Source organism: Mustelus asterias, chromosome 26, assembly GCF_964213995.1.
Source record: "Mustelus asterias chromosome 26, sMusAst1.hap1.1, whole genome shotgun sequence".
Classification (NCBI taxonomy): Eukaryota; Metazoa; Chordata; class Chondrichthyes; order Carcharhiniformes; family Triakidae; genus Mustelus; species Mustelus asterias.
The window spans coordinates 26,296,995-26,311,528 of record NC_135826.1 but is presented as its reverse complement, the minus strand read 5'-3'; the positions used below and the strand labels follow the sequence as shown (position 1 = coordinate 26,311,528).

Below are 14,534 nucleotides of genomic sequence, written 5' to 3'. Positions count from 1 at the left end.
ACTTTGGCGAAGAGAACTTCAGATTTCCACCACCAGTGTGTGAATAAGATACTTTCTGGCATCATCCCTGAACAGCTTAGCTCTAATTTTCAGTTGATGCCCCTTGTTTTGGACTTCCTTCACCAGAAATAATAGTTTTTCTGTGTACCCTATAAATTCACCTTAAATAAAACTCAGATCACCCCTTAGTCTTCTATATTCAAAGGAATGTAAGACTACTGTATGTAATCTTTCCTCATAATTCCACCCTTTTAGTGCCTGTACTGGGGAAAAATATGTAAATATCTTGAAAATAAAAATATTCTCACATAGATTACCTTCAACTGATTCAAGTGATATAGTAGCTACACTTGCCACATCATTTTAAGGGATCCTAAATTGTTCATTATTCTCCTTTTGAGAATAATGCCAGTTAAACTACCCTAAAATCTCTAGCAATTCACCCAATTGACCAACTGGCTACCAATCCCGCTCACATAAAATAACCCCTTCATCCCAGGAATCAACCTAGTGAACTTTCTCAAAACTGTCTGCAATGCAAGTAGATCTCTCCTTAAATAAGGAGACGAAAATTGTATGCTGCAATCTTGGTGTGGACTCACCAATGCCCTGTGCAGATGTAGCAAAACTTCTGTACTTTTATGTGCTATCCCCCTTGCAATAAAGGCCAACATTCCATTTGCCTTCATACTTGGCATGCCAGTACGCTAATCTTTTTTGTTTCGTGTAAGAGGACACTCAGATCCCTATCTATCTATGCAGTCACGTCTTATAAGCCCGAGGATACAGGCCATCAGGTCTAGGGGACTTCATAGAATCACAGAATCTATAGAGCAGAAGGAGGCCATTTGGCCCATTGAGCCTGCACCGACAACAATCCCACCCAGGTCCTATCCCTGTAACTCCACATATTTCCCCTCCTAATCCCCCTGACACTAAGGTGCAATTTATCATGGCCAACCTAACCCGCACATCTTTGGACTGTGGGAGGAAACTCACACAGACATGGGGAGAATGTGCAAACTTCGCACAGTCACCCGAGGCCGGAATTGAACCCGGGTCCCTGGTGCTGTGAGACAGTAGTGCTAACCACTGTGCTACCGTGCTGCCCTTGTCAGCCTTTAGTCTCCCTGATTTGGCTCGTGCTTTTTGTTAATTGATAATGCTTGTCTTAAGTTCCTCCTTCCCGTTTGCTCCATGATTTTCTACTGTTACTGGGATGCTTTCAGTGTCTTCAACCAAGAAGACAGTTACACAATATTTGTTCCATCTCTGCCATTTCCTTTTTTCCCATTATTAATTCCCATCTCATCTTCCAAGGGACAAAAGTTTCCTTCAGTTATTCTCTTCCTTTGTATATACTTGTAGAAGCTCTTATTGGAGTTTTATACTTATTGCTAGTTTACTATTATAATCTCTTTTCTTACTTTTTAAAAAGTCATTCTAATGTTTTCCCAATCTTTTAGTACATCGCTAATCTTTGCAACACCATATCCCTTTTCTTTCTATTTGATACCATCCATTATTCCCTTAATTACATGATTGGTTCACCCTTCTCGGAGCATTCCTTTCTCAAAAGAAAAGATACTTGTTGAGAATAACGAAATGCCGACTGAAAAGTGGCCCATGATTATTGCAGTACCTTTCTTACCAACCTCCATTATTACTTGATTCATTGATTTTTGTGAAGGGCTGTGGTGTTGGGGGAGATTACAGAGATAAGAGGAGGCAAGGACGTGGGGAAATTTGAAAACAAGGATGAGATTTTTTAAATCCATGTCCTCACCCCTCCATATCCCTTGCTTGATCAGCAGCCAATATCAGTCAGTGAGCACAGAACTTGGTGCAAGCTTCAACACAGCTGGCAAAGTTTTGGACGAGTTTATGGAGGGCAGAATGTGGGAGACCAGCCAGGACTTTGGAGCAGGCACCAAAAAAAAAAGGACTGCTGTTCAAATGCAACCTTTACCACGTTAGTTGCAATCTTATGTACAGCCGCTCCAATGTCGTTAAAACTTGCAGAAGGTCTCTGGGGCCAAACAAAATAGTTGGACAACGCCCATATGTTAAAAATGGCATTAAAAAGATCTTGGACACATTGAAGAGCCACACAGTCAAGCACAGCTGGATGGTTCACACCAAGCTTTGATTTAAGACATCAGAGACCACATTTGGAATATTGTGTGCAGTTCTGGTCACCTCACTATAAGAAGGATGTGGAAGTGCTGGAAAGAGTGCAGAGGAGATTTACCAGGATGCTGCCTGGTTTGGAGGGTAGGTCTTATGAGGAAAGGTTGAGGGAGCTAGGGCTGTTCTCTCTGGAGAGGAGGAGGCTGAGGGGAGACTTAATAGAGGTTTATAAAATGATGAAGGGGATAGATAGAGTGAACGTTCAAAGACTATTTCCTCGGGTGGATGGAGCTATTACAAGGGGGCATAACTATAGGGTTCATGGTGGGAGATATAGGAAGGATATCAGAGGTAGGTTCTTTACGCAGAGAGTGGTTGGGGTGTGGAATGGACTACCTGCAGTGATAGTGGAGTCAGACACTTTAGGAACATTTAAGCGGTTATTGGATAGGCACATGGAGCACACCAGGATGATAGGGGGTGGGATAGCTTGATCTTGGTTTCAGATAAAGCTTGGCACAACATCGTGGGCTGTACTGTTCTATGTTCTCTAGAATGTACTTCAATTTAAAATTGTCCAGTAGATCAATGTTTTATCTTTGACTCTATTAATAATAATGAGAAGAAACAGATAAATATTCTGTTATTTTTACAAATGAAATCTGATAACGGTGAATGGAAAAAGATGATCAATATTAAGATTATTTTCTTTCCCTACAAACCTTTTAAAAAAAGGCAATTAGTACCAGTGAGGGAAAGTACTTTCAGCATTTGGTACTGACCCTGTTATATTTCCTGCAGACTGTAAACTCCTACATATAAGAAAGGCTGATCCGCACCTCTGAGGAAACCGAGATTTGCGCAAGTGCAGGGGGCTTTTCCTTTAAACTATAAGGTCTTATGGATATTTGCATAAGACTTTGAGACAAATAAGATAATTTACAAGCAGGATGCTTTTCTTTAAGGACACGTTCTTACTTTGCAATTTTCTCCTTTTCTAGCACAGCTACGTCATATGTCTCCCATAACAAAAAGGATGGCGGGAAAATTTGTTCCCAAAACCTCTCTAGTTGGTTGGATAGATCTTAAGGGCATTAAATTTTCCACCACTTAAAATCAAGGATGTTGCTGAAACCTCCTAAATCCAGGAATTGCAACTTTGGATTGGAAAATTTCAAATTGCAAGAAAGGTGGGAGAAACTAAGTCGTTGCAGATCTGTCAGTTTGTCATCAGTTGTGAAAAAGGGAAGAATTGCAATCATTAGAGACAGAACAGGAGTGTGAACCTCCAAGGATGGATCAGCTGGGGACAGTTAGGAAAGTGAAGAGTGGAGAGGGAAAAGACTGTTCATATGAATTGGGGGCTGGTGAAGAAAAGTGTTAGTATGACTGAGGGAGGGGGAAAATCAGGTCCATAGAGATAGAGATAGCTCAATGCCTATATAAGCTGAGGACAGCTGGAAAAACATGTGTCTTAATGTGGAGGGAAGCTGCAGTATACACTAGGCTGGAAAAGGAGGAGATTGCAAATAAATTGGGAGAATGGACAAGAGTACCATCATGAACTGCAGAAAGAGAAAAAGTTCATGAACAAGTTTAGCAACAAATGGGTTGGGGGGGGGGGCGGATTGTGAAATACTGTAATTTTCTAATGGCTCTATTCACTATCTTTTGAGTCTACTAATAGTGCTATTCAGGCCAGTCATGAAAGCTTTCTCAAGTTAGAGTTGCAAGTAAACTTGTGTTCTAGTTCTGGGGAAGGAGTTTCTCTCCACACTATGTGTAACAAAATGCTAATCACATCCTTTAAAAATGAGCATTACAATTTTATTACCATTGGGTATTGGCCAAGAGAAGTAACTGGGCTGGTGACATGCCTTACTAATACTCCTGTCAGTTGTACCATCCAAGCAGACCAATTTTTGTGAAATTAGAAACATGCCGCTCGATTAGGATAACAATGGGCTTGAATTTGCTCTTTGAAAGGAGGTCTTTTTAATATCCATTTTGGTTGAATCCTCTCGGGAAATACCATTATTCCCCTGTAACTGTTAACCATTTAGAGCATCACACAATTAAGTATCAAAATGATCAAAGGTTTGGTCAGTTTTGAATTTTCATTGTTAGTGCATCATTGCTATCAACAAACTGTGAATTATATCCTGTCATATCCTTTCAACACAGACCTCTATGTTGGTATCCAGTGTGCCTGAATCCCAAATACTCGGAGTAAGAACATCCAGATTAAAATCCTCAGTGTCGGCAATATCAGACAGCGATGGATCAGGTGAAGAGAAAAGGGAATTATTGTCCATACAACTGAAATCCTGAAAAACAGATTTTAAAAAATCAATGAAACTAAGGTAAATATTGTGAGACTTCTTGCTGAATGCTTCAATAAGACTTCTTAAAAGGCTGAAACAAAATACTACAGATGCTCAAAATCTGAAATATAGCCAGAAAATGCTGTATAAGCTCAACAAGTCTGGCAGCAGAGAAAAACAGTGTTAACGTTTTGAGAGTCAAAAGAGTCATAGACTTGAAATGTTAACTGTTTCTCCACAAATGCTGCCAGAGCTGCTGAATTTATCCAACATTTTCTACTTTTATTATCTTTTAAAAGGCGACTGACTGGTTTTGCTATAACTTTCCCCTTCTCTATAAGGTAACACAATGTACTGATACTAATAGATATTACCTATTATTTAGTTCAACTGGCCAAGGTTGAATATGTAAAGTTATTTTGCATAATATTGCTTGTAAAAAATGTTTGTCATGCATCTTACTTTTAAAATATGCTTTCTCTACTGCTTCAGAAACATAATATTTTTCTTCTTAATGGAATAACAAAATTAAAACACCCCTGAAGCTGATGCCTGTCTACCAGGGAAAGAACGAGACTGACTCAATCACAAAGCTCGTGCGGCCAAGGATGTTCAAGCTTTGAATGTTGTTAATCGCATGTAGACTTGAGTTAATTGACAAACTGTTAATGCCAACTACCTAAGGAATTACTCTTAAAATAATAGCTAATTTAGGACTTCAGACTCTGATTGCTGCTCTGGATATGGCTCAGTATCCATTCATGCCAATTTACCAAGATACACTGAATTGCCTGTGTAACTTTTGCTACTTGTTTTAACTAAACCTGCCTATTAATGATCTGCTGCTTGGCAGTGCTGAACACACTTACATATATCCATTAAGCATCAAAATTGAACTATAAGTTGTAATGGAAAAGTAATATTTGGTACATGAATTATCGTTTCTTATCTTTGTTAATGGTTTGGCAAGAGTTAACGCACTCAGTCAGCAGCTTTAGCCCACACTAAATTCATTCCGATGCAGGTTGAAACACAAGTGAGTTGGGCATTGTTCATCTCCACACCCACACTGGCAGATAAAATCCCCGAAAATTTCTCATAAGGAGGTAAAGAAGGGAATTAAAAGTTCCTTGGCATATGATTGTCAAGATACAGAAACCCAGGACTGTCCTGGCAATTGGAAAATTGGTGCAGCCTCAGCATACAACAATTAGGTGCAAAGCAAAGATCCTGCTTGATCGTTGTAGTGAGGAGAACCTGCAATCAACAGAACATTTGCCTGGTGGGGGGACCTGGGGAGATATTCTCCTCTTCGCCCTGGACCACAAGCAGTGCTACAAAAATCAGTAAACTGTTGATCCAGCTGCTCCAGTTGGGTGCTGGGATTCCTAAACTCTGGGCATCCCAGCTGGTCAGTTTTGAACATAAATGAGGCTCCCAATTGTACTGTGGGAGCCGGATTTAAATGCTGTGATAAACAGAGACATATCAATACCTAGTGGTATTATCGCTAGAATATCAATCTGAGAAACTCAGCTAATGTTCTGGGAGCCCGTGTTTAAATCCCGCCACGGCAGATGGTGGAATAAAAATAAAAAATATCTGGAATTAAGAATCTATAATTAACATGAAGCCATTGTCAATCGTTGGAAAAACACATCTGGTTCATTAATGTTCTTTAGGGAAGGAAATTTGCCATCCTTACCTGGTCTGGCCTAAATGTGACTCCAGATCCACAGCAAATATGGTTGACTCTCAACTGCCCTTTGAAATGGGCCTGCAAGCCACTCGGTTCAGAGGCAATTAGGGATGGGTAATAAATGCTGGCCCAGCCAGTGTCACCCACAACCCATGAATTAATAAAAAAAACAGCAAACTGACATGCACATATGGGATAGGTTAGGGTTGCATTAGATGATTTAAAATTTTTGACACCCTTCCCAGCTCTATTCTCCCTGTTGTGGATGGGGGTTGGTGCTAATATTGACCCCATTATTTCTGGACAAAATATCTATCTTATTGCTTTATCTCAGGAAGCACTCTTTGGAACCAAAAATACTTAGTATTTTCCTAATAGGAAATTGATTTTGACAAATCAGATGCGGCTTTAAAACCTTGTATGGTTTGATGAAATTTTAAATATTTACAATAGATTACAGAGACAACCCTCAAAGATGTTCTAAATTTTCTTCCCTTGTCAATGAGTAGGACAGAATGTACTCAACATTCACAGAAACTAGAATTAGCTTCAAATAAAATCAATTCATTTTTACTTTTCATTTTTGCTAAGTTCCAGTAATCACAACTGTGTACTTGCCATATTCACGGAATGTTTTGCCCCACTGACTATACTGCTAAAGCAAGCAGTGGAACAGTTCTTGGAAATATTTTGACTACTCTGAGGACTTTAAGAGGATATGCCAGTTACTGCCCAACGGGTAGACACTATTTCGATCTTTTCCTGTTTGTGCAAATGCAGCAACAGGGTAAACTTTCATGTCAAGAAATTTCCACATAAAGGAGAAAGCCCACATCCAGTAGTGTTAATGCCAAAAAACATGTCTTTGCGTATTTAATAGCTGAAGTTCCCCTGATGAAAACCATAGCTTCAGTTCCCTGATTTCTCCGTCCTACTGTGTTTTACAGAATTGTGTTTTTTGATTAGACAAAACAGCCGTATAGAAAAACTGCATTGAACAAATGTAGCTCATTAATCCACATACTAATCACTTTGTTCGTTACTCAATCCCAGTAACTTTACATCTCATTGTAAATTTGGTTTACTCTAACACCTTAATGTTTGGGGTTCAGGCAGAGTTAACAAATTGAGGCAACTTTACTTGAAAGTGAATTTGACAGGAGCAAATTGCATTGACTTGACTTGACTGTTCTTTCCAGATGTAACTAACATGTGTTTTCAGTAGCTGTTATTTGTATTTTCAATTTTTAGCTTCTGCCATACTTTGCTAATTTTTCTCTTTCATTTCTCAAATCCATAATAAGATGCAGGATGTGACATGTAACATATATCATCCAGCACCACCCAACCTGAAAGTACTGTCAACGATGTATGGTGGCCTTGTGCCTACAGCAGTAATTACATCTTAAAGGTATTCATTAACTGTAAAGCCCTTTGTGACGTCTAGTGGTTATGGAAGGCACTAAATAAATGCAGTAATTTGTTCTTTTTTGTGCTATTCTATGAATCATAGACAGTCTCACAAGATGATTCTTGTTCATTTAATTGATGAGTGGATTGGTGCTAACTAGTTCTACATTGATAATAGTAGGTATCTGAGGTTTTAGCTTGAAGTAAGCATATATGACAAGAAAACGAAGAATACATGCTCGCTGTAAGGCATGTATTATCCAGTCACCTCTTAACAGAGGAACTTTCTAGAAATTATTTCTATATTTGAAAAGTAGAAATTCTTTTTGTAAAGGAATATAATCTGAACATTTGAGCTGGGTAGAAGGTTTTTCTTATAACGTCTGTTATTATGCAAGTCTGGGTCAAAGTATTTCTGAGCAGATTCAGTACTGTTGTGCACGATCTAAATATATCGTAACATAAATATTTGTTCAACACTAATTTCAAATAATTTAGGAATGAGCTGATGGAAAACAAAACATAAAACAACAAATGAGTTTTGTGTCTTTGTCAGAACAATTGCCTAATGAAATTGGGGCCAATTGGATCAAAGATTATGGGGAAAAAGCTGGATTGGGCTATTGAGTTGGGTGATCAGCCATGATCATGATGAATGACGGAGTAGGCTCAAAGGGCCAAATGGCCTCCTCCTGCTCCTATCTTCTATGTTTCTATGAAATACTAAGATTGTGGAGAGGGCTGAGTGGTTGAGATAGGAATAATCAAAGCAATGGTACTGGTTCTACTCTACTGGGTCAGACACTACAATAGTGAACTTAGGCAGATCACTTCATACATTTTATGAAAATTTTAATAAGACATGAAGGATAGAATCAGTGGCACAGCTTGGACAATTTCTCTCTCAATCATTCACCTTCCTCCACCCTACAGCATTGGTACAGGTTCGGTTAAATGTCAATCTAGTGTAAAAACAGAAAATGCTGGAAGTAGTCAGCAAATCTGGCAGCATCCGTGGGGATAGAAACAGAGTTAAATGTTTCAGCTCAATGACCTTTCACCTCAGTCTAGTGATTCCCTCACTATTCCCTCACATGTAGGATCAGAACTACATGGAAAATAATACTGTGAGAAACAGAAAGAATTGTGACTTTGCAACGATCTAAGTCTCAGAAGAGCTTAGCATAATTATGCCAAATTTTTATCACATTAATCATTAGTGAAATTTTATTTTTGGTAGGCATTAAAACAATAATTAGTGTAAGAGTAGAGTGAAAAGTTTCAGGGTGGAGAGAAGCAAGTGTTTGGGGTAGAGAGTGACCATGGTGCCCTTTGGACTGGAGCCTGCTCAAAGTTACGAGAACAAGGTGAAATGAGAAATTTAGAAGCGGGGAAGGAGGGGCATGCAGGTCAGCAGGTAATTGGTTTGTTGAATTATCAACACGGCAGCAGATGCTGAATTGTGATGTCAATACAAATAATCATAATTCATAATATAGCCACAATCATTAAAATAAAAATGAAGAATACTGATTTTAGATGTTGCTCTGTTGTGATGCCCTCACCAGCTCCACTACCAGTCCACATTGAGTACAATTCCAAACAACTGACATATGACCAGGTATCCGACACATGTGCAAAGGAATAAATTTATTTATCTCAAAATAGCAATGCAATCACCATCAGGATGCTCAGAATTTTGCTGAACAACATTTGTACTTGTTGAATGTGTCTTTTATCTTTTACTTGTGTAAGAATAATAATCGGGTAATTACACTAGGGGATTTCAACTTCCCCAACATAAATTGGGATAGTCATAATGTAAAATGTTTAGAGGGAGCGGATTTCTTGAAATGCATTCAGGGAAGTTTTTTGTATCAATATGTAGAAGGTCCAACAAGGGATGGAGCAGTGCTGAATCTGGTTCTGGGGAACAAAGCTGGCCAAGTGTTCAATGTAGCAGTGGGGAGCATTTTAGTGATAGCAACCACAAACATGGTACGGTTCAAGTTTGTTAAGGACAAGGAAAAAGATGGCCTGCAGGTGGTGGTTTTGGATTGGGGGAAGGCAGATGTATTAAAATAAGGTACGATCTGGCCAAAGTTGACTGGAACAGCTGCTTCAACACGTTCCCTATAGGGGGAAATGTAGGATTAATAGGTTAAGAGAACCCTAGAAGTCGAGGACAATTCAGGACTGGATAAGGAAGGGAAAAAAGGCTTTTAGCAAGTTTTAGCAACTGCTGCCCTAGAGGAATATAGGTAGTGCAAGAGGAACTTGAAATAAAGTAGAAGAGCAAAAAGGGGGCATGAAAAAGGATTTGCGAACAAGATTAGGGAGAATCCTAAAACATTCTATAAATACATTAAGGGGAAGAGGTTAATCAGGGAAAGGGTATGGCCCATTAGAGACCAAGGGAGCAATCTGTGTTGAAGCCACAGGACATTGGAAGGGTCTTCTCATGAGAAGGAGGACACAGGTACTGAATTCAGGGAAAGGGACTGTGAGGCCCTTGAGCAGTTTGACATAGAAAGTGAAGAGGCTTTGATGGGCTTAAAAAGTGTCAGAGTACTGGAGGACGGCTAATGTGGTTCCACTTTTCAAGAAGGGTGGTCGAGATGAACCAGGGAATACAGACCGGTGAGTCCCACGTCAGTGGTAGGGAAACTATTGGAGAAAATTCTGAAGGAGAGAATTGATTTTCACTTGGAAAGACATGAGTTGATTAGGAATAGTCAGCACGGCTTTGTCAGAGGGAGGTCATGCCTCATAAATCTTTTGAAAAAGTGATCGAATGTGGGGATGAGGGAAATCCAAAGATGTGTAGGTTAGGTTGATTGGCCATGCTAAATTGCCCCTTAGTGTCAGGGGAACTACTAGTAGGGTAAATACATGGGGTTATGGGGATAGAGCCTGCTTGAGATTGTTGTTAGTACCTGCTTGATGGGCCGCATAGCCTCCTTCTGCCCTGCAGGGAGTCTATAAGCGCAGTTGATGTAGTCTATATAGATTTTAACACAGCCTTTGACAAAGTGCCATATGGGAGACTGAGAAGACTGAAGCGCATGGAATTCAGGGAAACTTGGCAAGATGGATCAGAAACTGGCTTTGTAATAGGACACAAAGGATGGTAGTAGAAGACCGTTCAAGTGACTGGAGGCCAGTGTCCAGTGGCATACCACAACGTTAAGTGCTGGGTTCCTTACTATTTGTTACATACATAAATGATATAGATGATAATGTGGAGGGAATGATAAGTAAGTTTGTAGATGACACCAAGGTTGGTAGGGTGGTTAAAGTGAAGGTGGTCATGGGTTACAGGAAGATATTGATGGGTTGGTCAGATGGACAGAGCAGTGGCAGATGGTATTTAACTCTGATAAATGCGAGGTAATGCACTTTGGAAGAAGTAATAGGACAAGGGAGTATTTAATGAATGGCAGGACACTAGAAAGCTCGGAGGAACAGATGGACCTTGGGGTACTTATTCACAGATCCCTAAAGGTGGCAGAACAGATGAATAGGTTAGTTAAGGCATATGGGACATTTGCTTTCATCAGCTGTGGCATATCGTATAAGAGCAGGGATGTTATGTTGAAGCTGTACAGAACTTTGGTTAGGCCACAGCTGGAGTAGTGTGTGCAGTTCTGGTCACTTCACTATGGGAAGGATGTGATTGCACTAGAGGGGGTACAGAAGAGATTCACCAAGATGTTGCCTGGGATGAAGCATTTATAAGGAGAGACTGGATAGACTTGGATTGTTTTCTTTAGAGCAGAGAAGGCTGAGGGCGGACATGATTGAAATGTATAATATTATGACGGGTATGGACAGGGCGAGGGGGGGAGTAGCTGTTCCCCATGGTTGAGGGGTCAATCATGAGGGGGCATAGTGTTAGGGTGAGGGGCAGGGGATTCAGAGGAGGATTTGAGAAATAATAATTTGCTCGGGGTGATGAGAATCTAGAAGACGGTATAACCTTTAAAAAGTATTTGGATGAGCACTTGAAATATCATAACATTCGAGAGTATAGGACAAGTGCTGGAAAATGGGATTAGTGTGACTTTAGTGGTAATTATTGTCGGTGCAGTCTTGTGGACTGAAAGACCTTTTCTGTACTGTATAACTCTACGTTCACTGACTTGCACTTAAGTGGCAAGAATGTCACTTGTCAGCCCAAGCCTGCAAGTTATCTAGGACTTGCTGTACTTGGATATGGACCACATCAGTGTCTGAGGAGTCACAAATGTGGCTGAGAATTGCGCAACCATCAGCGAACATTCCCATTTCTGATCTTAAGACGGAGGGAAGGGTCAGTGGGGTTTATTTTTGGTAGTACTTTGGGAATAATGGGTGGCCCGAGTGTGTTTCTTGCAGCTCAGTATCATCAATGTGGATTATCTTAGTATGTTCATGTGTATAGCTATAAAATGACGGAAGAACAAAGCTACCTGAAAGCAGGAAGGAAGGCAGAAGGAGAGAAACTCTATTGCACATGAATTGCAGGGTTTGCTCCAAGCAGATGGAAGTTCTAGTGCAAGCACATCCATCCATCCAAGCAGCAAGGACATCGGAATAAGCGCATGTCATAAAATTGTGTACTTTCCGCTATCTATCATAGAAACATTAAGCAGGCAGGCAAGAATATGCTTGGTTTCAAATCTCAAACTTCTCCATTTTAATTTTTTTCCCAAATTATCAGTCAAAAAGAAACATCACAACCAAATTGATGGAAGATGTTTTGTAATGATTTACTTGCATGATGCACTCTCACAATAAATGGGTACACACTTTTTGTTCAGATAGAATAAACCCCCTCAGTAACTTCTAAGAAAATCTCAAATTTCCTGCATTTTGAAAGGTTAAATATATTCTCTTTACCTTGCATAGATTACCACATCTTAGTGTTATAATTGCAAATAGCAATGTTTGATCCATTAAATATTGTAAATTGCACAGGATTTGCAACTGCCATGATAGCTTTACCCAAATATAAATTGCAGGGATTCTCTGGCGTCTCCGTGACATTTTTCTCAGCAGCGCGCCATTGCCTGGTGATGGGATCTTCTGGCCCCACTGCTACCAATAGAATTTCCCATCGAGTCCACCTCACGCAGCCAGGAAATATGTGGCAGGGTGCGCCGTTGATTGGACCAGAGGAGCGCGCTGGTGTGAAGAGGCAGAAGATTGTGCCCATAGTCTCCATATCATCAGACGTGCATCGCCTTGCTCAGCAGCCTGAGAACTTAATTTCATGGTGAGCCAAGAAAAATGTATTCGCTTGCCTGTAAGTGGATAATGCCAGATATTCCAGAACTTCCTTCAAAAGAATGTGCATTTAAGTTCACTGAGCTCCCAGATGTTTACTGTCCACCAAGTTTGTTTTGCTTTCCTGGTTGTCGATCTCATTATTTTGCACCACAAAAATGTCAAACAATTGGTCAAGTCGTATACAATAAAACACAAATGCATTTTGTGCAAACATCAGCCAAACTGAGTAGTCACACAATCTTTGAGTCCACGATGGTTACAAGAATCTTGACAAAGTTCTAAATTAAAAGAAAGGTTGCACTTTTGAGGTCATATATGGTTCACAGAAAACATTCTACCGGGGTGGTGGTGGATAAGCAGTATTGTCATTGGACTAGTAATCCAGGGATAATGCCCTGGGGACCCGACTTCAAATTTCACCACAGATGGTGAAATTTGAATTCAATCAGGAAAACCTGGAATTAAAAGTCTAATGATGACCATGAAACTATTGTCGATTGTCATAAAACCCCATCTGGTTTGCCCTCCTTACCCACTCCCACTCCAGGCCCACAGCAATGTGGTTGACCTGTCTTCTGAAACGGCCCAGCAAGCCATTCACTTGAAGGACAATTAGGGATAGGCAATAAATGCTGGACTGGCCAGCGATGCCAATATCCCATGAAAATCAAATTAATAATGTTTTTCATTGAATACACCCTGTCCCGCGATGAGGAAATAGTTTCTCTCTTGCTGCTCTTCGGTTTCTCTACACATGTCCATAGATCAGACAGAGACACAATTTATTGGCTGGGTATGCACAGTGACATTGAAGTCGCCATCAAGAAGTGAGGGGCATGTCAAGAGCATATGCCAAGTCAGCGCAAAGAACCACATGAAGGTCTCAAATCCGACATCTTTCACGTCCATAGCATTGATATCATCATCGTCAACTAATTTACCAAGTACTCTGTTATTTGACAATCGCACAATACATCAAGCACAATTGTCACGCACTATTTTCAGTTTATTTGGTGTGCCTGGAGAAATCATTATGGATAATGGTCGGCAATTTATTGGTAAGCCATTTCAAGATGTGTGTGAGAAGTGGAATATCGATCACAATACTACGACTCCGCATTACCTTAGATCTACCGGCTTAGCCGGATGAATGATTTGTACAGTTAAATCCCCAATCCTCAAATGTACTCAGACCAAGAAAGATCTACACATTTCAATGTTACATACGAGAGCATCCTTAACATCCTTTAAGTGCAACTATTCCATCACCAACAGAGCTCATGTTTGGCAGACCAATTTACCTACTCTTATCCATTCTATTCTCTCAGAAACTAAAAGCAACTTTTAAAACTATGAAAGAAGATGACCAACTAGCACAATAAAAATGCAGGTACAGAATTGCCAAATTTAAAGTTGGGACAATAAGCTAGCATACAGAGCTCACAGAAAGTACATGGTAATCAGCTGAGATGACAAGGATTTGTTCAGAACCAAAGTCCCATGAGGTCATTACACACGTTACATAATGGTGAGGCATAACGGAGGACAAATCAGACTCACTCCAGTTCCTCAACTACCATGCAGTCCTATTGCATGTCGGGCAAGGTCCAAAAGGCAACCAGGACCAACATCCACGAATGACAATCCCACAGATCACTGAAGAATTAAAGAAGCTTTCAAACAATGTTATCAAGACCTGG

The 14,534-nt window shown here is 40.1% G+C and overlaps 1 protein-coding gene across 6 annotated transcripts in view; it reads right to left on the bottom strand.

Moving 5' to 3' along the window:
- LOC144479522 (protein strawberry notch homolog 2-like) overlaps positions 1–14,534 on the bottom strand; it is a 160,204-nt gene that overhangs the window by 65,923 nt on the left and 79,747 nt on the right. For 3 of the 6 annotated variants that reach the window (XM_078198297.1, XM_078198298.1, XM_078198299.1), the window contains one exon: positions 4,317–4,457. The exons of the other annotated variants lie outside the window; for them this stretch is intronic. In XM_078198297.1, coding sequence (XP_078054423.1) covers positions 4,317–4,457 — 141 coding nt within the window. The remainder of the gene's footprint in view (positions 1–4,316; positions 4,458–14,534) is intronic. 6 annotated transcript variants of the gene reach the window in all.